This window comes from Hipposideros armiger, unplaced genomic scaffold (genome assembly GCF_001890085.2).
Source record: "Hipposideros armiger isolate ML-2016 unplaced genomic scaffold, ASM189008v1 scaffold_267, whole genome shotgun sequence".
NCBI classification, from domain to species: Eukaryota; Metazoa; Chordata; class Mammalia; order Chiroptera; family Hipposideridae; genus Hipposideros; species Hipposideros armiger.
Window position 1 is genome coordinate 48,817 of NW_017731617.1, and position 22,848 is coordinate 71,664.

Consider the following 22,848-nt stretch of genomic DNA (forward strand, 5'->3'; position numbering starts at 1 on the left):
GTGATAGAAGAGGTTGTGTGTGTGGGTGGTGGTGGTGGAAAATGTGTCTCAGAACTTGGGAAATTGTAAATATGGTTGTTGGAGTGGAGCAGGGCACAGCTATGACTGTTCTGACCCACACTCTCTAACCACAGGAGCAAAAGGATTTGGGGGTCAACAGTCCACTAAATTCTCCTCAGGCCCAGCTGCAAATATGTTGCAATTGCTGGTAATATCCCGGATAGTGGTGCACATGAAATAACAATTCTTCTAAACATGGCAAAACACTTCCAGGACTCTCAGCCCTAAGAGAGCAAGACATCTTGGGGTAAGAGACTTCAGCATGTATTTTGCAAGGTGCAGAACATAAGCCATCTTGTCCAGAAGAATTAATCTCCAATGTCATAATCATGGAAACATGATTGGGAAAGGGCTTGGAAAATACCTTGCAAGAGAATGTTGGCAAAGGATGTGCCCCGTGCACAGTGATTTAGTTGAACTTTTATAACCCAGAGGGGCTACTGACGAATGCAGAGGTGGAATTTCCTCTAGAGTGACGTAGCTAAGATAGAAATGGAGCCAAGGACTCTGGCATGCCCTGTAATTAAACTGAACAAGATGCTTTTTGGGATATGAAAAGTGTGCCTTTTCACTTTCTGCTGTGCCTTATTTATAAAATTCAGAAATTTTAGTAGCTTGAGCAATTCTGTTCTATCAAATAGATCTACACTATGCTAGGGTCAAAATGCTAGTGACTCCATGCATTTTGATCATGGTTCCTGTTTTTGCTGAGGGACACAGGCTCTTCAACACACCTCTGGGTCATCCATAAATTTCTAATATTTTCAAGGGTTGTTGCTGTGCAAACTTGAGTCTAGCAGATAATAACCTCTGCCCATATTTGACTTAATAATAATGGATTCCACCATAGAAAACAGTATTATATATTTCCCCTTTTATTTATGGAAAATGATCCTTGGGTAGCTATTGAAAACACCACTTAGGGTACATACAAATCATTTTGTTAATGATCATCCTTCATTAAATGGCACCCATTTTCGTAATGAGAAAATATCTATGTGCCTAAAGTTAGCTAATTAATTAGCTAATACAACCAAAATAAATTAGAGGATCTGCAGACAATGGAGGTGCTGAGTAGTTAGAATGAACACATCTGAGACTAAAATAATTTGTCTTTGTGTCCCCAGGGAGAGTAGGTACTCATTAAACATTTGTGGAATTGATTTCAATTTGGCCTTTTGAGAGACATTGAACCAGTAAAGCATTTCCCCCCTAAATTAACTATTTTCTAAAGCGTGTAAGCATGCCCTTTCTTTCCTTGCAAACTTTTGAATGCATTCCCTATACTCCTTTTAGGGAACCACCACATGTTCTTAAAAAGCACTCTCCCACTTCATTTTAAAAACTAGGGCACTTGCCATGGAGATAATGCCTAGGAAACAGAAGTCCTGACTTGAGTCCTACTAGGAATATTTGTCTGGGCCTTTCTGAACAGTAAAAGATGTATCATAGAGAATTAACAAATTCAGCAGTGAAAACTTAAGCACAATACATTCTTCAATAAACGAGCTTATGACAGAAGCAAAATAAATATGTGGCAGGATTTTCCTAAAGCCTCAAGTCTTTTAGGATAGTAGGAAATACCAATTTCTAGAATAAACTTCCAAATGCCCCAGATCTCCTAAGGCACAGGGGGCAGGTTTGAAGGCCTTGGCACAAGGGTTCCTTTCAGCAGAGGAGATGAACAGGCCACTCTTGCCCCTTCCATGCAAATTCTTTCCCGCACACCAAGCGGCTTGATGCCCTCATGCACATGCAGAAAGACCATTTTATTTTCTTAACGAGTTGCTCATTCTGATCATGGGGCCAGTCTAGGGTCATTGATGGAACATTCCTAATCTACCAATACATATTGTTCTAGGAGCTGGTTGAGGGAATAGTCTCTTATCCAGTTGGTTTTGTAGTTACTGAGAAACCTTTCCTTTCTGCTTTAAGTAAAGGGTAATTCCTCAATCTGAGATGCCCTTTCCCCGACCAAAGCCATCTGTTGTCCGCCCACCTGTTTTCAGAACTCACTCAGGCTTCACTTCCTTCTTGAAGACTCTTCTGAACCAGGTGGAGGTGACCACACCCTTCTCTGTGATCCCACTGAGCCCTGTGCTGACCTTAACCTCCCAACTGAGAAACTGGAAATTAATGGTTAGTTAGTTATAACTCAACAAATGTTGATCAAATACTGCTTCACCAATCACTGTGCCCAAGAACCCCATCACACACCTCTGTGCCTCTGTAGTCTCCTGGCAACAAGAGTAAGAGTGAGTTGGGTGCCAAGGTTGCTTGCAGACCCATCTGTGAGGTCTCTCACAATAGGAACATTTATAATAGAGGCCAGGACCCTGAAGGTCACTCCCCATGTCACACTGATATGCTCTCAGACTTCACAGAAGGCTCAAAGTTAACACGTTTCATCCCCATGAACTCATTTGATCTTGGGAAACAAATGGGTGGATTCCTGTTTTACAGACAAATCAACAGAGGCTGAGAGAAATGCCCCTCCTACCCTTGGCATATTTATGCAGGAAAATGGTACAGTTTAGAGGATGGGAACCCACTGCAGCACAGGAGGGACCTTCTCAAGGTCTAGCCCCTCCTCCACAGACGAAGCCTTGGCTGAGCTGATTAGCTAGTTCCATATTTAAATTCCTTAGAATATTTTAAGAGAAAAACACTCACATAACAATCTGTATATAATGTTGTGAATCAAACCTCAGAGCAGATCTAGGTTAACTTCTCCAGATTTGGTGACTGACTTTTCCCCCGGCAGAGAAGAAGTCCATTGTCTCCTGGCATCAATCAAGTTTGTTGTACAGCTGGTCTAGTTAGCTAGAAATCTCTTCAAGTTTGTTGAGTCGAGTGACCTAATCAGCTGGATATCTTACATAGTCAGGAGTGCTCCAGGAATCTTATGTAACACAGTCAGATGATATTGTTTTAGGACTTGGAGTTAGTCCTTGGATTATGTTGAGATTTATTTGGCCAGGAGTCATCTAGTGATATTCATATAAGTTCTGAGTAGAGTCTGTCTTGCTCTTCATAGTGTATCCTGGTTTAAGGCAGGGCCCAGATCATAATTGGTGCTCAAGAAAACTCTGGTGAATAAAATGCTACTGTATTTTTGATATGCAGGTAGAGCTCATGCTTGCTTGTTTTGAAGCCTATGTACATAACAAAGGGAAAGGTAGTTTTTCTCATTTGCCATAGATAGCGTGAAAACCAATTTCTTTTTTTTGAAAACGTTCATGAAAATACCAGCTTCTTTCTTTCTTTCTTTCTTTCTTTCTTTCTTTCTTTCTTTCTTTCTTTCTTTCTTTCTTTCTTTCTTTCTTTCTTTCAGCAAGGTGTTAAAGTATGTGTTTGGGAAAACTGATTAAGGGTTTCTCCTCTGAAAGGTTTACACTGTTTTCTAGGGCTTTGGACTTTATTCAAGGCTCCTGAACTGAAGCAAATACTTCATCATCAAATTGAACAACAACCAGGCCCACTGGTGACAAGTGTGGAAATGTTCCGAGTTGATCATCTATTCATTTGGTGACCAGTGTTTTAATATTGAGAAACTCACCACTCTTCCAAGCAACCACAATAATATATCTGCTTTCTTCTGCCTTTTTCCAATTATTGGGTTGTCGGAAAAGCCATGATGCATTTTTGCGGCGAAAAACAAAAAAATATACGTCATGACTCTTTCGACAACCCAATAGTATTTTCATCAGTAATGTATATAAAGTGTGAACTTTGGTGCCCTAAATTTCATAGCTAAAGCACTATCTCTGTGGAATGCCCCAAGAAAATCCCTGGCTATAGTTATATATGAATGAGGAAAATTAGGAACTAGGAGGTGAGGACCTTCACACAATGATATCAGCATTGCCCCTATAGCAAGAAGGCTCCGAAGAAAGTTTTATCTTCTTTTGTGTAATCCACCAACGAGACATCACTGACGTTCACCATCAGCTTGTCTCCTTTTTGTAAGGAGAACATTGCCCCTAGGTAGATGGGTTGGAACCAGTTGCTGCCTATTTCACACACTGTCTTGGTCCCCATTAGGAGCTGGGTGGGATCAGGGTAGCTGTCTGTCACCTTGGTGATGGCCACGATGACGGCTTCTGGCTTGTTCAGTCGGCTGCCTTGGCTAATTTCCCCACATTTGGATGTGGTACCTCGGAATGTGATCTGGGAGTAAACGAAGTAGTCTCCCGACTCTGGGATCACCAGGAATCTATTGGTGTAATTCATCCGGTTCTTGGTGAAGGCCAACCCAAGTTCATGTTCCCAATGCAGAGTTGGGAACTGATTTATCAAGGGCTGTGTAGGAGTTTGTCTCACAACTGCAAAGACAAGAGAGAGGTTTAATTTGCATGTGTTGAAACCTGTGGACTTTGCAAAAAAGTGTCTCAGATAATTTTTAAAGAGTAAAATGGTTGAATAAAAGCAATAGCTAAGAAGTTGCTTGAGAAGGCATGAGTGGAGGTTATGTGTGTGGACATTTGTTCAGAGTGGCATCTTAGGTCAGTGGCCTGGGGTAAATTGTTTTGCCTCTCTGAGCTTGAGTCTTCTTATCTGATAATTTACAATTTTACCTGAGCACTGTGATCCTGGAGAACAGTGAAGGGTAAGAAATCTCACTCATTTGTGTTTCAGAAAATAGCTTACTGCAAAGAACCACTCTTCCCCAAATGACTTAGGTAAGACTTGTAGATAGTCTCGCTTGTTTAGCTACCACAAGGCTAGCCACCAGACCCTCCAATTTCCCATTCTTTGCCTCATAAATGATTAGCTGAACTGTTTGATCCGTACTAATTCATCAGAACAAAATGCTTGCTAACCAAACTTTGATTAAACTCTTCTAGTTCCTCCAGACCCCTGAAATTTTGCTCATTCTCAGCCCGAGCCAGTACACAGACTCTCCTGACAGCAGGCTGGCCTCAGAGCAAAACATTCTCTGCTCCCATTATGCCAAACTTTCTTCCCCCTTCTGTGTACCTGCTTCTTTCTAGCACTGTTTACTCCTCTCTATAAAAGAAAAAAACCCTTTCAGCTTAACTCTTGAGACACTGCAGAATTTATGGTCACAGGATCATCTCGCTATTGCAATTGACCTCTCTCCTATTGCAATAGTCCTTTCCCTCCCTCTGTCCCCCAGCCCCCACAATAATCCTTTTTCATAAACTCTCTTCTTACTATGTCAGGATTTTTTTTTATTTGGCATTCCTTTCCTTTAAAAAAAAGGAGATAATGCCCATGGAAAGAATTAAAAGACATGGTGTGTATAAAATCCCTAGCTACTAGGGGTATTCTCTAAACTACATTTGCTTTTATTAGGCTTTTTGTTTCAGATATGCTCTGCTACAAAGAGAGAACATTCCAGAGAGAGTCAGATGTTTCCTGTCACTCCCTTTTAACATCGTGGTCCTAAGCTACATGAAACAGAGGCAGTAATTAATTAAAAACACAAAAAATTAGCATGCAGGGAAAATATTGGAACCAGAGATGCGGAACATTTTGGAAATGCTTTTCCTGCGTTGACAGGCCAAAATAAAAGCCAGTGTAATTGACTCGTGGAGTGAAAACGACCAAGGCTCTGGACCACTTAAGCCCTATTCCAATCCTGACTCTACAACATGTTAGGTTATTAATCAGCTATGCAGGTGCCTTCTCCTCTCTGTGTCTTAATTTCCTGTCTGTGAACTGAAGATAAAGCTCCCCTGTAGACTTGCTCTGAAGATCAAGTAAATGAAAGAGACATGGACATTTTTATTCTGCTGGCTGGATACAGAATTACGCAATATATATTTATTTTCTTTCCCCAAATCAACTAGCATCTTTCGTTTTGACTATTTAAAAATAAGTCTATTTCATTTTATATATTCTTCTGTTTGCATTATTTACAAATATACATTATATAGAACCTATGAATGAATACGTTCATGAAGTATGTCTATAGCAGAAAAAAAAATCAAACCGTCATTTCAAATAAGATAATTTGCCATAAAACAAATACTTTTCAGGAAAAATACATTTTAATTTCCTACAACTACTTTTGAAATCCACAGTAATCACCATTATGTCAGTCACAGTTAGGGGACAAGTTATGTTTAAAGAAGCATTTAGCAACCTTCACACCTGGTGGTTGATGAGAAACCTGGTTCCTAGATTTTTCTGAAGCACTTTTCCCATAGCTGACTGGACTATGGTTTCTTTTGCAACTATGACACATGTTCAGAATGTGTGTGGTCTCCCCTGGCCCCTGCACTAAGTGGCCTCTGGAGAGCCCTATTGCTTCTTTGGACAATCTATGAAAAGCATTTTTATTAGTCAGCACGGTAGTCTTGACTCCTTTTTTGGTGATGCAGCAGATTAAAGAAGAAAAACCCGGCCAGCCAAGTTGTGCGTTGGTTAAGAGCTGGCTTGGGATGTCAGAGGGCTCCGGTTCGGATCCCACATATGAGGGCCAGTGACACTGCCCTCTACAGCTAAGATGCTGAACAACAGCTCAACCTGGAGCTGGGCTGTGGTGAGTCGCTGTCGACGGTGTAGGCTGCAGCCCCTGATGCAGTGGGTTGCTATAAGCTACCCTGTGTGGCCAGCAGCCAGTGTGAGCGGCCCTCAAGCCACTGTGAGCGGCTGTCCAGAAGCCAGCGACTGATCTGCCTCGCCTGGGAAGAGCGCAATGATGGTGCCAACATGGGCCAGTGAAGCAATGTCCTCCACAACTAGACTGAAGAACAGTTCTCTTTCCCCAATTCCCCAATAAAAATCTTTAAAAAAAAATCCCTCCCACATCACACAAAGCAAAAGTCATTTAGTCTACAGATAAAGCAAGTTCTGTTCAATTGGTATGCAATTAGCTATGTCAACATAGTGGCAAGTAGGATTTTGGGTAGGAAGTACGTTGTAATGGAAACAATGCACTTCTGAGAATCAAGTTCAAATCTCAGCTCTTCTTAGTCATGTGACTTGGAACAAGTGAATTTAGTTGCCCAAACCTCAGTTTCCCCATCTCATTGAGCTAATATGCAGATTAAATAAATCATAGATGTAAAATGCCTACCACAGCATCTGGAATATATTAAGAGTTCCAATAGAGCCTGGATTCCCTCACCAGTTTCTCTTCTCTCCTCCATTCAGTAGGAAGAACGGTGGCATCTCCATACTCAATTTTTTGGATTTTCCTGCCCAGCCTGTTCAATCTTTCCTATTCTTATATGTGAGTGGTAAATGATGGCAACTTGGCATCCTTACTCGGGACTCCCCACAAACAGCTTCCTCTTCATTAAACATTAAGACAAATGTCTTGAACCCAAGGATATCCTGTGGGTTCAAATTTTCTAATAGGTCAGGAGGGTATGCTTGCTTTTTAACTCTTGTTTTTCAATTTTTCTTTCTCTTTTTCTTTTCTTTTCATTGTTTTCTTTTCCTTTCTTTTCTTTTTTCTTTCTTTCTTTCCCCCCAATGGGTTAACATCTTTCCGCACTGTCTTGCTCATTTCTCTGAATTCTTAGAGGTATATACAACTCCAAGTGTGAGATGCCAGGAATTTTGATACTAGACTTGGGGAGCTGGCCAACTGGTGATATTATGAGATGGCTCTTAATCTATTCACATCATGGAAATTCTTTGGAAATACCTAGCTGAATGTAAATGTCCAATAATTTTGAGTAGGGCACAGATGGACTTGATAAATTGGCAACTCAGAGCATCATTCAGAATTACGTGAATCTCAGCGTCTGAGGAGAGCCATTTCTGAATGACTGACTATATTAATGAAAGAGAGAAATAGTAGGGAAAAGAAAGCACGCTGGCAGAATCTGAAAGAAAATGCCCAAGAGACATGGTCCTTTAGTTCTCTTAAGGAAGGAAGACATCTGAAAACCCTTGGCTGAGAGGGTATCTGTTTACCAAGGGGTGTAGTTTCCAGCTTAAAGCTATTAGAATGAGTTTTGGCAAACATGCTGAAAGAAATCTCAGGTACATGGCCCATGGTCTCCTGGAAAACACACCAGGGAGAATTACCTGTCAGGTGTGCCCTTGGTTTATCTCCACCAGCTCTGGGAGGTACATCTGTAAGGAAAGGAGAAACATGCTTTGTATGAGTCAGAGGGTGACAAGAGTGAAGGCAGCATTTGGAGAGTTGCACGGTGTCTGCAGCTGGAGAGAAACATTCCTTTCCTCCATCTTGGTCCAGTTCCACTCTTTGCAGGTTTTTGTCTTTTTTCAGGGATGGGGAGCCTCAGGAGAAAGAGTCTTAAACACAAATGAATGTTGGCCCATGACTTTGGGCAAGTTCTCTAAACTGTCTGAGACTCTGTTTTCTCATCTCTGAGATGGGCACATGAATTCTTACCATGGGTGGAAAGTGCTCAGGATGTTTCCTGGCATATGGTTGGTGCTCAATAAAATGCACCTTGCCTCTCCTTTCCTCCTATTGCTTCTGTGGGAGTTAATTGGCTTTTTGCCTCTTCCATAGTCCTTTAACCATATCCACTGAGGCATCTAGATGACCTAAGAGAATGGAGTGGGAACCACTCTGTAGCTATAGGACCTTGACAGCTCTTTCCCTCTCTGGTCTACTGTTTCTCTGTCAGTTCTCCAAAAGACCTCAGAATTTCTATTTGGTTTTCAGAGATTATCATATTAGACAAAGTATTCTAACTGCAGAGAAAACGATGTTGATGATAAAAAGAAAAGCCCCATTGCATGTTTTGATGTGGTAGGCATGACTCTAATATCTTTATAGGATTTAACTAATTTAATCTACACTACCCCTGGGAGGTAGGTACTATTATAAACACTTTTATAGGCGTGTAAACTGAGACAGAAACAGGCGAAATTATTTGCCCAAAGGTCATCAGCTCCGTGGGCCATGCGCTCGGCCATGGCAACATTTGCCTTCTTGGTGGCTGAGGAGGTCCCCTTACTTCTCTTTGCTTGCATCCCTCTGAACCTCCTAAATACCAGAACTACTCGATGTGATCTTGTTTCCCACTAGAAAAGGCATAAAATGAGATCATACTTACAAGCTCGCTGATGTGAGGGTCCAAACTCCTGTCCTTTTGGAGTCTATTGGGAAAGAAAGATATGGTTCAGATCATCTGTGGTTCTTTTGATATCAATACTCACACAGCCGCCTGTGGCATGAGTATGATTAAGATGCTGCTGCTACCCAACCTGGGTACTCTGGGATGAAGGGCATGGGAATGCGAATATTTGGTTGATGGTAATCTTGTACCCAAGCTCTCCCCTTCCTCCTCCAGCACCCTGAGGACCTTCCTCTCTGTTATGCTTGTCTCTGAAGCTCAACTTTAAAGTTCTGTCCTGAGAACATTTCCTGTTCTATTTTAGATCACTCTGACATCTTGTCATTGCTTCTATCATTTGAACAAGTAATGGCACTTGCTTTACTATTTTTTCCCCACCATAGTTTAAAAATTGGAACTATTTTTTAAATAAGATACAGAAAAAGAAATAATGACTATGTTCTTCTTCTCATCAACCTATGCAATTCTTCCTTCTTTCCTTGCAATATGTGATGACTTTATTCATTGCAATCCTAGTTTGTGAACCATTTCAGATACCATTTCAGATAATAGAAGAGTAACTGCTTCGGAGGGAGACAGACCTGGATTTGAATCCTAATTTCCATCATTTATTGACATATGACCTTGAGCAAGACACTTTTCTCCTCTGAGCTTTGGTGCCCTCATTTCTAAAATGGAAATTTTACATATTCATAGCCCTATATAACTCCCAGGTTTGAGATGAGGATCAACTCAGAAAATGTATGAGTCAATACACAGAATGCACAAAAATTGAAGAAACCACCATTCACATGCCTGCATAGAAAGCTCAGAAGCAAAACTAGGGCTCTTAGCTTAGGTACAAAATCACCATCTTACATTTTGCAATGTTTCCAAATAATCTTCTCTAATATGATTTTGACTCAACCCAGAGTCTTCTGATTTGGTTCTTGTAACTGCTCAGTCCCCATGAACAGTGATCCTTACATTACCATGGACACTTGTTCAGTTTTACATCTTAAAACCTGTGTGTGTGTGTGTGTGTGTGTGTGTGTGTGTGTGTGTGTGTGTGAGTGAACTTGAATGAGGAGTTTTGTGTCTGTGTGAGTATGACAGGAGAAGCTCCATCGGTGAGAAAACGTTTTTGCATCTATGTAGTGTGGTGCTATGTGCATGGATGTCTCCACATGCACATGTGTGGCTGCGTGCTTGTCTCTGTGCCATTTCCAAGACTAGGTCTGTGAACAGTTTTGTGATAACAGTGAATTTGTTAGAACCCAGACCATCAGGACCTTTTTACTCCCAAGCCACATGGCCTAACGCTACTGGAAGCCCTCTTGAGGGCAACGATCTTGTCTTTGATTGACAAACTGACTTCATGCTCTCTCCAGCTCTCTTTTCTCTGCTTCCTAATTCTGTTAATGGTGCCACAACTGCTTCCTCCCAGTTACCAGGCCTGAAATTTGCTTCTTTCTTCTTCCTCAAACCCAAACTGTCATTTTTATTTTGCAGTTTTTCTCTTTCATGCCTCCACTTCAGGCCTCAGCATGTTGCTCTCCTGGATTCTTCCAAAAACCACCTTAAGAGCCTTTCCTGCACTTGGTGTCTCCTTTTCTCTAATCCATCTCTTAGCTTTTTTCTAAAGCATCACTTTATTGAGACATTTATATTGACATTCAAAGTCCCTATTTACCATCCCAGTCCCAGAGGTGGGGGAATTGGGAAATTACCCCTGAACTGTCTTACAGGTCCCACAGGTATTAGCCAGGTGATAAAAGGTAATGACCATTTGAAATGACAAGGCCAACAGCTTGTGCAAGAGAAAGGAGGCCCAGCAGAGCATGGGAGCTGTCGGAAAACTGCAAAGATTTCTGTTGCTAGGTGGACACATTACCTACACTTAGCATAGGGTCATGAAGACAGTGGTCTCTGGAAACCTAAACCCAATTGATGTAACAACTTGTCCAACATCAATAAATCTGATGGGTTTGTGGTGTGGGGAAGCAGCCTAGAAACAAGCTTATTTATGTAGCTTGTTTCCTTATTTGCGATTGACAGAGCTGATGAAGAATCAGTTCTTTGGCAAGGCAGAAAACTGGAGGTGGGGTTCTCAAAGAGAGTGTGTGTGTTGGGGTGGGGAGAGGGCGGGGCATGCTTGCATTCCCTTGTATAGAGTATGGTGCCTTCCCTGGTTGGCCTTCTCTGCCTCATTCATTCTGCTGAGAAATCTTCTTGAATATCCTTCTTATTTTTGTCTAAGAAGACACTCAAGCTACGAGTTCAAAGGATTTGTTTTGGCTCACAGTCCCCTTGTCATTAACATGTATTTGGGATGTGAACACATGTCCCTATTTGCTCTGCTGGATTTCTGTAACTTGGGCGCAGATTGTATTTTCATATATGGATTTTAGTGGCCTTAGTGTGCCCCCATACACCTGGAGGCTGTGGTAGAGCCAGTTGGCAGGTGTTGAAAAATACAGCGCTCCCAGAGGCCCCACGAACATCAGCCGGGACTCTCTTTCCAAAAACAGCATTGAAAGCCTTCCACTGCTGCTTTTCTTAATAATGACTCTGCGGATCACGGGAGGAAGATTATTGTGACAGAAAGCAGGAATGAATGAATAGGCGATTTGAGAGGAAGAAGGCGTAGCTTGTTTAGGGAAAGGTCTATGCATTTCTGCTGGCTCATTGCTTCTTTGCCAGGTGGTTGCTGGCAACTACAGGCCCGTCAAACGTCTTACTGTCTTCCAACCCTGACTCATCTCCATTGCTTCCGGGTTACTCTGGGGACAACTGGGAGCCGGTGGCTCCTGAAGGAGGCTGGTCACTGCCACATTGACCTCCGAATCTGAATAGACAAGGCATTCAAGAGCACCCCCTAAGAATGTGGTTTATTCCCCTTTAAATGCCTTCTCAAACTACTGGCTGAGACCCAGGATCCAAATTTATTCCCCTCCTGAGCATGTGTCACTCCCTAAAGTGATATTACTCATTTGTGTGTTTATTGCTTCTCTCTCTCAAGTAGAATTCAAGCTGCATGCAAGCACGAACCCAGTCTATCTGTCTTGCTCACCACTTTATTCCTAGTGCCTCAGCCAGGGCCTGGCACTTCCACTGGATGAGGCAGCCTGTAGAATGCACTGATCTTGGGCATCAGAAAGACAGGTAGAAAAGAGAGCAGATGATGGACTAAGATTTGGCGTCAGTGACTTTAGCCAGAGTTTTGCAATCCAAAAAAAACTAGGCGAGAGACCTTTTTATTTTAGAATACATGCAAAGTTTTGAGTTTTTGTTTAAATTTTTAAAATTAGTTATGTAGAGGTGGGTAGCTGAATATTTTAGGACTGGGGCCTCTACAGGTTTTCATGAGGCTCTTCTTGGAGCATAGGCATGGCTCCCGGAATGTTTGTTGAAAGTTGCAAGCTCCGGCCAGGAGTCAGAGCCAGAAAAGGCCAGTGTGTATGCCCATGGGCACATACGTTAGTGGGATGGTGGATACCTGCCATCACTGGCATTTATTAGACCAAGCTAAAACAAGCTGGGGCTTTTTGCTCCTTTTCTCCTAGAGGTCAGGGAATTTTCACTCTCATTTGATTTTCTTTCTTTTTTTCTTCATAGCATAGCTTTTTTTTGGTATGTTGATTGGTAATCCCTGACTCAAACTAACCATAACCTATTACTGTAGGCATTTTTGGAGTTATTCTAATACTTCAAATAGGAAAGAAGGAAGATGGAGAAAGGAGACTACTACCTAGTTGAGTGCTCACTGGGTGCTGGGTCCTGTGTTGAGTGTTTATGTGTGTTCCTCATCTGATACTCCAGTTAGTCTCAAAGGAGTGTATCACCTTTTCATAGACTTTGTAAGCCAAGGGTCAAAGAGTAAATGGTGGTTTGGGATCTGAACCTTTAGCACCTATCAGGATCCCCATACACATTAGCTGAGCACATACAACGGACAATCGAGCTTGAGCAAGATTGTCTTTGAGATTCTCTTACTGGCATTTCCCCAGAAAAACCCCTTGAGAGTATTGTAACGAATGACCCGTTCAGCCCTTCTCCCATGTCCCATAGTCACTCTCTAGTATATTCATAAACAGGAAGAGATATCCATTTATTGCCCTCAGAAATGCTACAATTGCAAAGGCCTACGTGTTCTATGTATGACCCATGTTATCCTCCCAGCACCTCTAGGAGAAATACACAGACATTTGCCTCTTTGTCTTTTCCTCTGGCTTCTCCCGAATTGCACTTGCACAGGGATAAATCCTACCTAGAAATGTTTCATTCCAAGGCCATTTCATCATCTGCTAAGGTGCGTCAGACAGGGCTTTACATGCAACATTCCGAGAGGTGTAAAGCGAAGAATATGGTGTTTGCGGCAGAGCAAACGTGGAAATCCCAGCTCTAATTTCCTAGTAGTCTGACCTTGGCATGTCACCTAACCTCAGTGAGACTGTTTCCTCATCAATAACAGCAGACAATGGTTCTTTCCTCCCATAACTATTGTGACGGCTCAGGAAGACCATACACGTGAAATGGATATCCAATTCATTTTCCTTCTTTTTTGGGGCTCAACAAGTGCTTGTGGTATGTGTTGTTGGTTCCATAGAGCTTCCCTTTGGTTTCACCATTTCAGTGATAAACAGAAGCAACTCTTATGTCTCAGATTTGGATCCCTAGGAGCTCTGGAAAGCTTCCTCCTTCTTCCAACAGGAGAGGTTTTCTCAGTCCACAGTTTGCTTCTGGACTTCTGCCCTTTCGGAATGCAAAGGGCTTGAGGGAATGGAATGTACCCAGCAAGCATTTCAAAACCTAAGCTAGTTGCTGCTGTCAGCTGCTGGACCTCATTAAAGAGAGCAAGCTGGGAGAGATGACCTCTTGCAGCCATTGTGCTGCTGCAGCTGGGCAGTGTGTGGTCTGTTTGGGTGAGGACCCTGAGGACCGCTGGGCATTGAGTGTTATGTGTATTTACTGTATCAGACGAAGAAATAGATCCTGGAATCCGCAGCTAGGAGCTGCAGGGGATGTTTGGGATTGACACCCACAGCTCGCTCTCCACCCACAGCTTGCCCACTCTCCCTTCCTTTGCACTTGCACAGCTCACCTGCACTACCTAGGTTTCTCTGCCCTCTGCACACAGCTTGATCTTTGGAGTGAGCTGGGCTTCTCTTCCAGGTGTGCCAGGGCTTCCTGAGGCTACAGCAGAGGCAGCACCACTGAGTGCTCTGTGTTTTGCAATTTACAAAGCACTTTTATCTCAACTCTCTGTTGGTTTCCTCTAGAAAACACTGAAAGGGGACTATTTTGTCCTCATGCCAACAGAGGAAACAGCTTGAGTGAGATAAAAGGGCTCTTCCAAGGTGAGCATCTACTTTATGGCAATAGCTTTTTGGATATCTCCTTGAAGAATTAGCAGCACAGCGCTATGGCGACAATATGTTAACCTCCTCATTTACTGGCCAGAGAATGTAAGGCTTAGGGATGTCAGGTACCTTGTGCATCCCTCCATCCTTCTCTCCATCCAGCAAACACTTAACAAGTGTCTTCTGTGTGCCAGGTACAGCTAGGTGCTCTCAGGAGAGGAAGGGGGCTAGCATTTATTGAGCACTTACTATTCGATGGAGACTTTCAGGGCGTCATTGGAAAAGCCTTCTGACTACCCCAGGTGGTGAGTAATTTGTTGGGCTTATACCCAGAGGCGGATTAGCATAGTGGCTACGAGGGATGTATATGGTGGGTTTGAACCCCAGTGTCACTCTCTATTTGTGTGACTGGGCATGTGACTGAACTTTTCTAAGCCTCAGTTTCATCACCTCTAAAATGGAGATGATAGTAGAACTTTTCTCACTGTGCCAGTTCAAGAATTAGCTGAGATGATGCATCTGGTAATACCAGCAAACATGTATTGTACGTGTTTATATCCCAGACACCACATGAAGGACTTTTAGACATGATCTCATTTGCTATTCTCAAAACCCTGAATATAAAACTTAGGATGGAGTCTGGCATATAATAAGTTGTTATAAGGTCACAACTGTGATGTGGTGGACCCATGGCTTTCCCTCAAGTCTGTGTAACTCTGAAGCCTGAGCTAGCATCGCTATGGTTTTATATAGCATCGCTCCTGTTTTGGGAGGAGATGAGGATATCTCATGAGCAGGTGTGTGATGGGGAAGAGGGGTGCAAGGAACAAAGGCCAAAAGCCCTGCAGGGATTTTCAGGAAGAGGTGGAAGTGAGATTGGAGGGACCCAAGGGGAATGTGGGAGAGAGTATATGCAGATGATTCTAGGAATAGGACCTGGAAGGGAAGGACAGAGATGGAGCACTGGTACAACCCTGGGAAGTAATGCCCCCTACGACATCACTGACAATTCATTGCACAGCAATGAGTGCCCACTCTGCTCCAGGCTTGGTGCTGAGCCAGTGTGGTGCATTCTGTTGTGCCTGGAGCACAGACTCTGCGTGTGCTAGACCAGTGTCTGGAGAAGATGGAGGCCTGGCCTCAAGGCCCCTGTGGGCCAGTGGAGTCTGTAGACCCATCCTGAGGGCTTTGGGAGCCACCAAGGACCTAAAGCAGTTCCAGGCCATGGTCAGGTGCAGCTGGGTAAAGAATGGATTGGAATGTGGGTTGAGGGTGCAAGACCAGGGTGGAGAAGGAGCCATGGAGATAGTTGACAAACATCAGAGACCAAGAAAAGCCCTCCAGCCAAAAAACCTGCTCTCAGGCCTGGTGATGGCAGATTCCAGAGCAGGAGGAAGAGTTGTTTTCTATGACGTAATTTCCATAAGCAGGGAAGTTCCCTAATTACCACTTATTCATCCCGTACCTTCTGCCAGATACTTTTAAGTGTTTATTTCTCACTATCCCTGTTTCATACATAAAGACTCTGAGGCCCAAGAAGGTTAGGTAACATGGCTAAGAAGTGGTTAGACAAGAATTCAAACTGGGCTTGAACTTCTGACCCATGATTTTGCCAAGATGCAAATCTACCTTTCTCCAGGAGTCTAAATCATTTTACCCTAAAACATGTCACTTTTACTGTATCCATTTTTTTATATAGCTAGCATACACATTTTGTGCACAAGAGCATATGTTTATAAATGTCTCCCCCTTTCCGTTGTCGCCCAGTCACCCGGTTCCCCCACTCAGACACCAGCAGAGTCACCATCTCTTTTGCCCTCTTCCTGAGATAGTCTGTACATTTTTAAGCATGTCCATGTATGTAAATATGTATTATTTTTTCACAGAATGAAGTGTTCCATGTTCTATATGCTGATATACACTTTGCTTTTCCCCTTAATTACATATCTTAGAGAAATTCTCCATTGTTACATATAGAAATGACTCAATAAAAACAAAACAAAACAGTGTCAGCTGCAGTTTCCCATTGCATGGAAGAACCATGATGTATTTAATTGATGCCATATTTATGGACATTTCACCTAAAGGCATTTAATCCCAAACCTTTTCACATCTAATTTTTTTTTTAGCTGAGCCAGCCTGCCACCTGTTGGCAGCTCAGTGACAGCTCAGCTTGGGTCAGGCATTGAACCGCTGTTGCTCAGAGCTCAAACTCTTGAGCGAGCTCTTAACCAACTGAGCCACTTGGCTGGCCCCACATCTAATTTTGATTTCTGCTCTGCAACTTGTTTAATGAGTTTGTCAAATTGAATCTTTCCTGACACACCCCCTAAGGAAGAGTCCAGTTTAAAATACATTTTTTTTAACAGTCCTGGTAACTGTTTTTGTTGCTGCTAATAAAAACCTGGAACATTCCTGCACTAGTTGTTGTTGCTTTTCCAATGTCTGATTTGGGGACCTAGCAAGGACGGAGTCAGTCCTGTTTTCTGGAATCTAGGTCTGGGTCTGCTGCTTGACCTGCTTTATGACCCTGAACTTTTCCTTGCCATATCCTATCCTTGGTTTCCTCAGCTGTAAAATGAGCAGATTGGTCTAGATCAAGGGTCATCAAACTTTTTCTGTAAAGGACCACATAGTAAACATTAACTTCGCAGGCGATATAGCTGTGTCACAGCTACCCAACTCTATTATTGTGGTGTGAAAACAGCCATAGACAGTGCGTAAGTGAATGGGCATGGCTGCGTTCCAATGAAGCTTTATTTACAAAAACAGGAAGTGGGTGAGATTTGGCCTGTGGGTCATAGTTGCTGACCCCTGGACTAAGGGTGTTTCCATCTCTCAGTCTTTTTCTATTTAGGGGAGCGAAAGGGACAAACATCCACCTAGTGCCCATATTGCCAGGCACTCACTGGGGGCCTCATCGAGGTCACTTGGAATCCTCATAGCACTTGAGTCAGCTAGGTGATAAGGGAAAACGGAAACTCAGGGAACTTGTGTAGTTTGCTCACTCTCTTCCTTTTGAGCCCTTTTGGGCCTCCTCTACTCAAGCCTCAACTCCTTCTTATGTTAGATTAGAAAAGATTCTTAGTGATGCCAACCTTCTATGTTGTTACAAGGATGGAATTGAAGAAGTCCCTTAGAGCAGTCCTGGCAGACAGAGCGGCCAAGGAGAGACTGGGAACAGAGGCACATGTGGAGTGCTGGGGAACTGAGGGAAGCCAGTGACAAGGACAGCAGAAAGGAGGGAGAGTGGTACAGGATGAGGCCCAGGGTCCGGGCCATGATGCAATCTAGTGAAAGTTTTCAAAGAATCATTTTGGCTTCTGTGTAGAGAATCAAGCCCAGGATTGTCTTTACAGAATTTCTTGTTTTACATGAGGGTGACCCATTCCTTCATCTATAAAAAGGGTGGATGGGAAGTTCTCTCCATGATCATAATGCTTGACTGTGAGTGGGGAGGAAAGGGTGAGGAGGCAACATGGAAACCACAAGAGACCTGGATCTGCCCACTCTGAGACCTAGCTCAGTGCCCTCCCAGCCTTGTGACCTTGGGCGTTCACATAGATTCTCTCGCTTCAAGTTTCTCATCTGCCAAATGTCACTTCTCATCCCCTCGCTGCATCTCTGGGTTGCTCTGACTATCCAGTAGGATCATGTTTGTGAGAGCGCTCTACAAATATAAAATGGGAGTTCATACCATGTTATCATTACTATTATTATTATCACTGGCTTATCTTCTACTACTGGGCTTGCTCCTTGGGGCTGTGAATGTATTGGAAGGGCTATGAGACCCTCTTTTCTTAATCCTCCTTGTGTTAAGAGTTGAATTGCTTTGGGCCTGAGCCACTGTGGGAATGGAAAACTCATCCCATGAATAATCTCAGATTCCATGGCTCTGGCTGAAGGCTGTGGGCAGAAGATGAAGACTGTGGGGCTGAGTAGGGAGAGGTGAAGAGGAAGAGGGAACCAGGCCTGGAATGTGAATGGAATGGGTCTGCATTGGGGAGGCGGGGAGGTAAGACGGTTATTTGCCCTGCAGGTGAGTTTGGGGGAATCTACTCAAACAGATCATGGGTGGGGCTTTTTATTTGCAGGGCTTGTGGAATGTTCCAGGCTTTGGAGGAGACAGATCTGGGTTCAAGTTCTGGATGTAGGTCTTACTAACTGAGGAATTTAGACCATAAAGACAAAAGCAGATTAAAAATAAGAGGCTTCGCTCTCCCTGTTGAAGTAAAGGAAGAGATACCGTTTCCCTCCTTTTTTTTCTAGAGCAGTTAGTTTAGAAACCTGCAAGTACTTTTTCCTCTCTTTGCAATGTGTATAAATCTTTTTGAAGACCAGATAGACCTTTTTTTCCCTGAATGACCTGGGAGCCATCTCTTTGAAATGTGAGGGGCATCCTGACACTGTGGAGGGGAGCGCTGAGCAGGGTGTCAGATGGCCTGGTTTCCAGCTGGATAACCTTAATTACCAGGCCTTGTGACTTCCAATGGTCTGTGTTGTCTGATAGGCCACGGAGTCATGGCCTGGATCTCGGGTATACGATTCAGGCCACTGGTGCCTTCCTTTCCCCCTCCAGAAGCCCTTCCCTGAACCCGCGCTACTCTCAAGGCCGGGCTAGGAGAACATCTACAACTTCACAGTATGTAGCCTATTTCCTTGTCACTCATCAGACTTGGAGCTCCCTGAGGCCTAGATCAAGTTTCCTCTGGTAGTTGTCTGGTGCCTGGCATAGAGTGACAGTCATATCGCAATAACTGTGTGAGTATAGCTCTCCCTATTCCCGAGGTACAAACTGTTCCCACATGCCTTTTTAGTGCTGAAGTACTGATATTAGCTGATATGCTCTTTTGGTAGAAAAGAAAACGGCCTCAGAGCAATGAGCCACATGCGTATTTTCACATGGCCAGAGGTGGCTGAGCTGGGATGCAAAGTTCAGGTTTTAAGAGCCATGCCATTTCACCGCTCTGTCCACCCAAGCTTTGCTTGGTGACCCAGTTTTCCCTTCTTGAATCCCGTCCTTTTCAGTCTCCTCTGAGCTGGTTGTTGTCCATTAGCCCCTCTGGAATCACGCTCGGCCCTTCTTGGCCCTGCACCGTGCCCTGCGACGATGACCTCAGGGCACCCTTCCCCGGTGGAGTGCAGTGACCCGAGTTTTCGCTCCTCCTCCCTGCTCCCGCCCTGCTATTTTGGCAGACTGCCAGCCTTCCTCTATTCAGCCCACAGCTCCTACAGGCAGGCCCCTCCTTCGTTGTAGGTGTCCTTGTATTCCTCTAAATCTCCTTCCTTTTACCCCTTTAGATCAAGGGTTGGGGACCAGCCTCCCACTGTTGCAAACCCCAAGATGTGTCCAGGACCTGAAGTTTCCTTTAAGCTGTTTGCATCTCAGCAGATAGATCTTCCTTTGAACCCATTTTAAATTCTTTAAATGTTCTTCTTTAAACTCTCCTCTGTGAACTGGGCCAGCTGTTTCTTTTCAAGACCTCATTGCTGCATGTGTCTCAGCCTCACCCCCATTTCTCTTTCCCTTTTTTCTGACGCACTAAAAAGGGACATCTCCTGGTCAAACCAGAGCTCCAAATGGCCTCGCATGTCCACTCTCCAGGGAGAGTGGTTTAAGTACAACCAAATGACATTTTAGCTTTTTTCATCTCTTGAATGCTTACAGAAGAGCAGGCACTCAGCGCCTGCCCTCACAGGCTCCTGCCTAGTGACAGCTGTGTCTCAAACTCCCCTCCTGACTGGGCACATTGCTGGCCCGCTCTGGACCATGAGGGTCTCATAGATCAGCAAAGGTGTCTCTGGCTCCTGCAGACGGTGAGGGAGGGGGATGACCTCATACCCCATTTTGGGCAGAGGGAGTGTTTCCCTTCAGAACCAGGTTAATGGAGTCACTCAATGCCTCATCAAAAACAATGGTCTCCTTCTGGCTAATGAGGGACTGGGTCCCAGAGCGCCGCCTGGGCGCTGGAGTTTGGCTCCCTAGGAAACAGCACCATGGTGGTCTCGGGGGTCACAGCCTGACCTCTCATGCCTGCAGCAATCCTCTGCAGCATTTCCTGGCACTCGGCATATTTCTACACTTTCTGAGCACTGGCATGTGGCCATGGGTGCTGCTGCCTGAACCATGCACAGTCTGTTTGCTGTCCCTGATGGGGTGGTGAGAGGTACACACTAGCCACGGCTTGCTTACCCTGTCTCTGCTTTGCCAATGTTGCTTAGAAGCCAGGTTTGCAATTTAACCAACTGAAAACCCTGTTTTTTCCTCTGGAATTTCATACTTTGGACTGAAGGTAAATCAGTCATCAACAGATTACGCAAGAGCAGTTTTTAAAAGGGGTATTACTTGAATGGCAATTTTTTAGGCTTTAAGGTTTTTGTTTTTGATATTTCTAGTCCAGAATTATGTTTTTGCCTTGACACCTGTACCCCCTCATTTTTTCTCCCTAGACTACATATATATATATATATATATACTTTTTTTTTTTTTGCTAAACTTCTCCCAACCTTCCCTAACCTCCTACTCCCCAGAAAGACCATATGACAGGTGTTTCATTCTTGAGCACTAAAAAAGAATTCTTTTAAACCTAAGAAAGGGGGTTGATTAAATAAATTATAGCACATAGATTTACAGGAATATAATACAACCACCTATATCCTCATGCTGCTGTTAATTTATTAATAATAAATTCAATGATAATATATTGGGACACTCAAATAATTCCATCTTAATATAAATATGAAATTATGTACCCCCAAATTTTAGAGTGATTACCTCCACAGGGTTATGGGTAATAATTATCTTCTTTTCCATATCTGTGTTTTCTAACTTTTTTCAATGACCATGTGTTAATTATATAATTTAAAATTGTTTTTTTTTTTAAAGTAAAGTTTCCGAATTATCAGTGCACTGTGATTTTAATTATGTAAAAATGTGTGGCTTGAAGTTGTTCCCATGTAAACATAAACAGGGACAATTTATTCTCTGGAAATATTGAGAACAAAAACCAAATTGCGCCTCTCCGCCCCTCATATTCCACATTTCATTTGCATGTTAGAGCAAGGAGCTCTGTCCAGGGCTGCATAGCAGCCAGACACCCACAGCAGGTCCACCAATCCCCCAAAGGCAGTGTGAAGTCTTGCTTACCTGGAACGCACAGGGCTCTCCTTGGGTCCGGAGCTGGCCAATGAGTAGGTAGGTGGTGAGTCCTGCCAGGATGGGGAGCAACACCAGGCAGCAGGTGAGAGCCCAGTGGGTGCAGCTGCTCCTGGCTGCTTGCTGGGCTCTGGCCTTGGGCCTGTAATTGTCGTCCGCTGGCAGCATTTCCAGGCTGGCTGTTTCCCCAAAGCCCCGCCCCAGGTCCTCTGCCATGCTCCTGCTGGTCCTGGAGACAGCTCTGACTCCTCCTGGGCAGAGAGACCCCCCATTAAATAGACCAGCTCTCACAGTGGGTGAATTAATCTGCCTACTCCTCCCCCTGGCCTCTCTTTCTCTCCCCTCCACAACACACTGCACCCCGCCCTGCTAGGGAATGCACCGCCTACAACAGAAACTAAGTTTGGTTTAAGAAAAAAAAAAAAAAAGAAGAAGAAAGCTTCCCAAACATATTTATGTACAGTGTGCTCATGTGCTCCTTCCTTCATTTACAGAAGGAAGTCAGGAAAGTCCCTGCAGGAGGAGAAAAATAATTCATCAAGTCAGTGGGTGGGGCAAATTAAAATATACCTGTTTCTGCACTGGAGGCCTGCCAGCTATGCCGTCTGGGGAGTGTGCTTCTGCTGGAAGTGAAAGTGAGGGACAGGGAGGTGTGTGGTGTGGCTTGCAGACTGGGAAATGGAAATCAGCTTTACATCACCACTTTGCAAAGTCCTGCCAACCCCCCCCCCCCCCCATCTTTTTTTTGAACCTTGTAGGAGCCCATTCCCAGTGCACAGATGGGAATACCAAAGCTCTGGAAGGTAAAGGCACGTGTCCTAGGTCATCCAGGGTTTAAGACGGAGGAGCTAGGAAGATGCTCTAGTTCTTCTAAATCATGGTTTAGAATCATTGTTTAGGGTTTTTGCCTCTCCCACAAAACTACATGTGAAAGGAAAGAGTATTTCTAGTCTATGTTGCTATGTTGACTAATTGTCTAAGCAGAGTATGAGGTCATAGTCTGTGAGGAGAGGACATTGACTTCTACTCTCCGATGAGTCCAAAGTTTATTGAGTGCCAGTGAGAGGCCTTGCCCATACAGTTGGGTGTGTGTGGGGGAGCCACAATATGTAACAAAATCTAACATTTATTAAACATTTGCTTTGTGCTAGCTGCTGTTCAAAGTGAGTTCAATGTATCAATGAAATTATTTAATCCTGAGATAAACTTTTGACTTAGTAGTAATGTTATTATTCACACTTGACAGTTAAGGAAA

The 22,848-nt window shown here is 43.7% G+C and overlaps 1 protein-coding gene across 1 annotated transcript; it reads right to left on the reverse strand.

Annotated features, from left to right (window-relative positions):
• Positions 1-361: 361 nt before the first annotated feature.
• Positions 362-22,006, reverse strand: TNFSF15 (TNF superfamily member 15). Its single transcript, XM_019656854.1, has 4 exons — positions 21,585-22,006; positions 9,075-9,117; positions 8,071-8,118; positions 362-4,385 (listed from the first exon to the last, which is right to left on the reverse strand). The coding sequence occupies exons 1-4, from the start codon at positions 21,807-21,809 to the stop codon at positions 3,931-3,933; spliced, it is 771 nt and encodes a 256-aa protein (XP_019512399.1). The 5' UTR covers positions 21,810-22,006; the 3' UTR covers positions 362-3,930.
• Between the last annotated feature and the right edge of the window lie 842 nt (positions 22,007-22,848).

What these genes read in the sequence shown, in the direction of transcription:
- TNFSF15 (XM_019656854.1), bottom strand. Translation starts at nt 21,809, where the DNA reads ATGGCAGAGGACCTGGGGCGGGGCTTTGGGGAAACAGCCAGCCTGGAA. An exon ending in ACCCTCACATCAGCGAGCTT is followed by an intron (nt 8,119 to 9,074) that starts GTAAGTATGATC and finishes CTTTCCTTACAG; the next exon opens with ATGTACCTCCCAGAGCTGGT. An exon ending in ACCAAGGGCACACCTGACAG is followed by an intron (nt 4,386 to 8,070) that starts GTAATTCTCCCT and finishes TTGTCTTTGCAG; the next exon opens with TTGTGAGACAAACTCCTACA.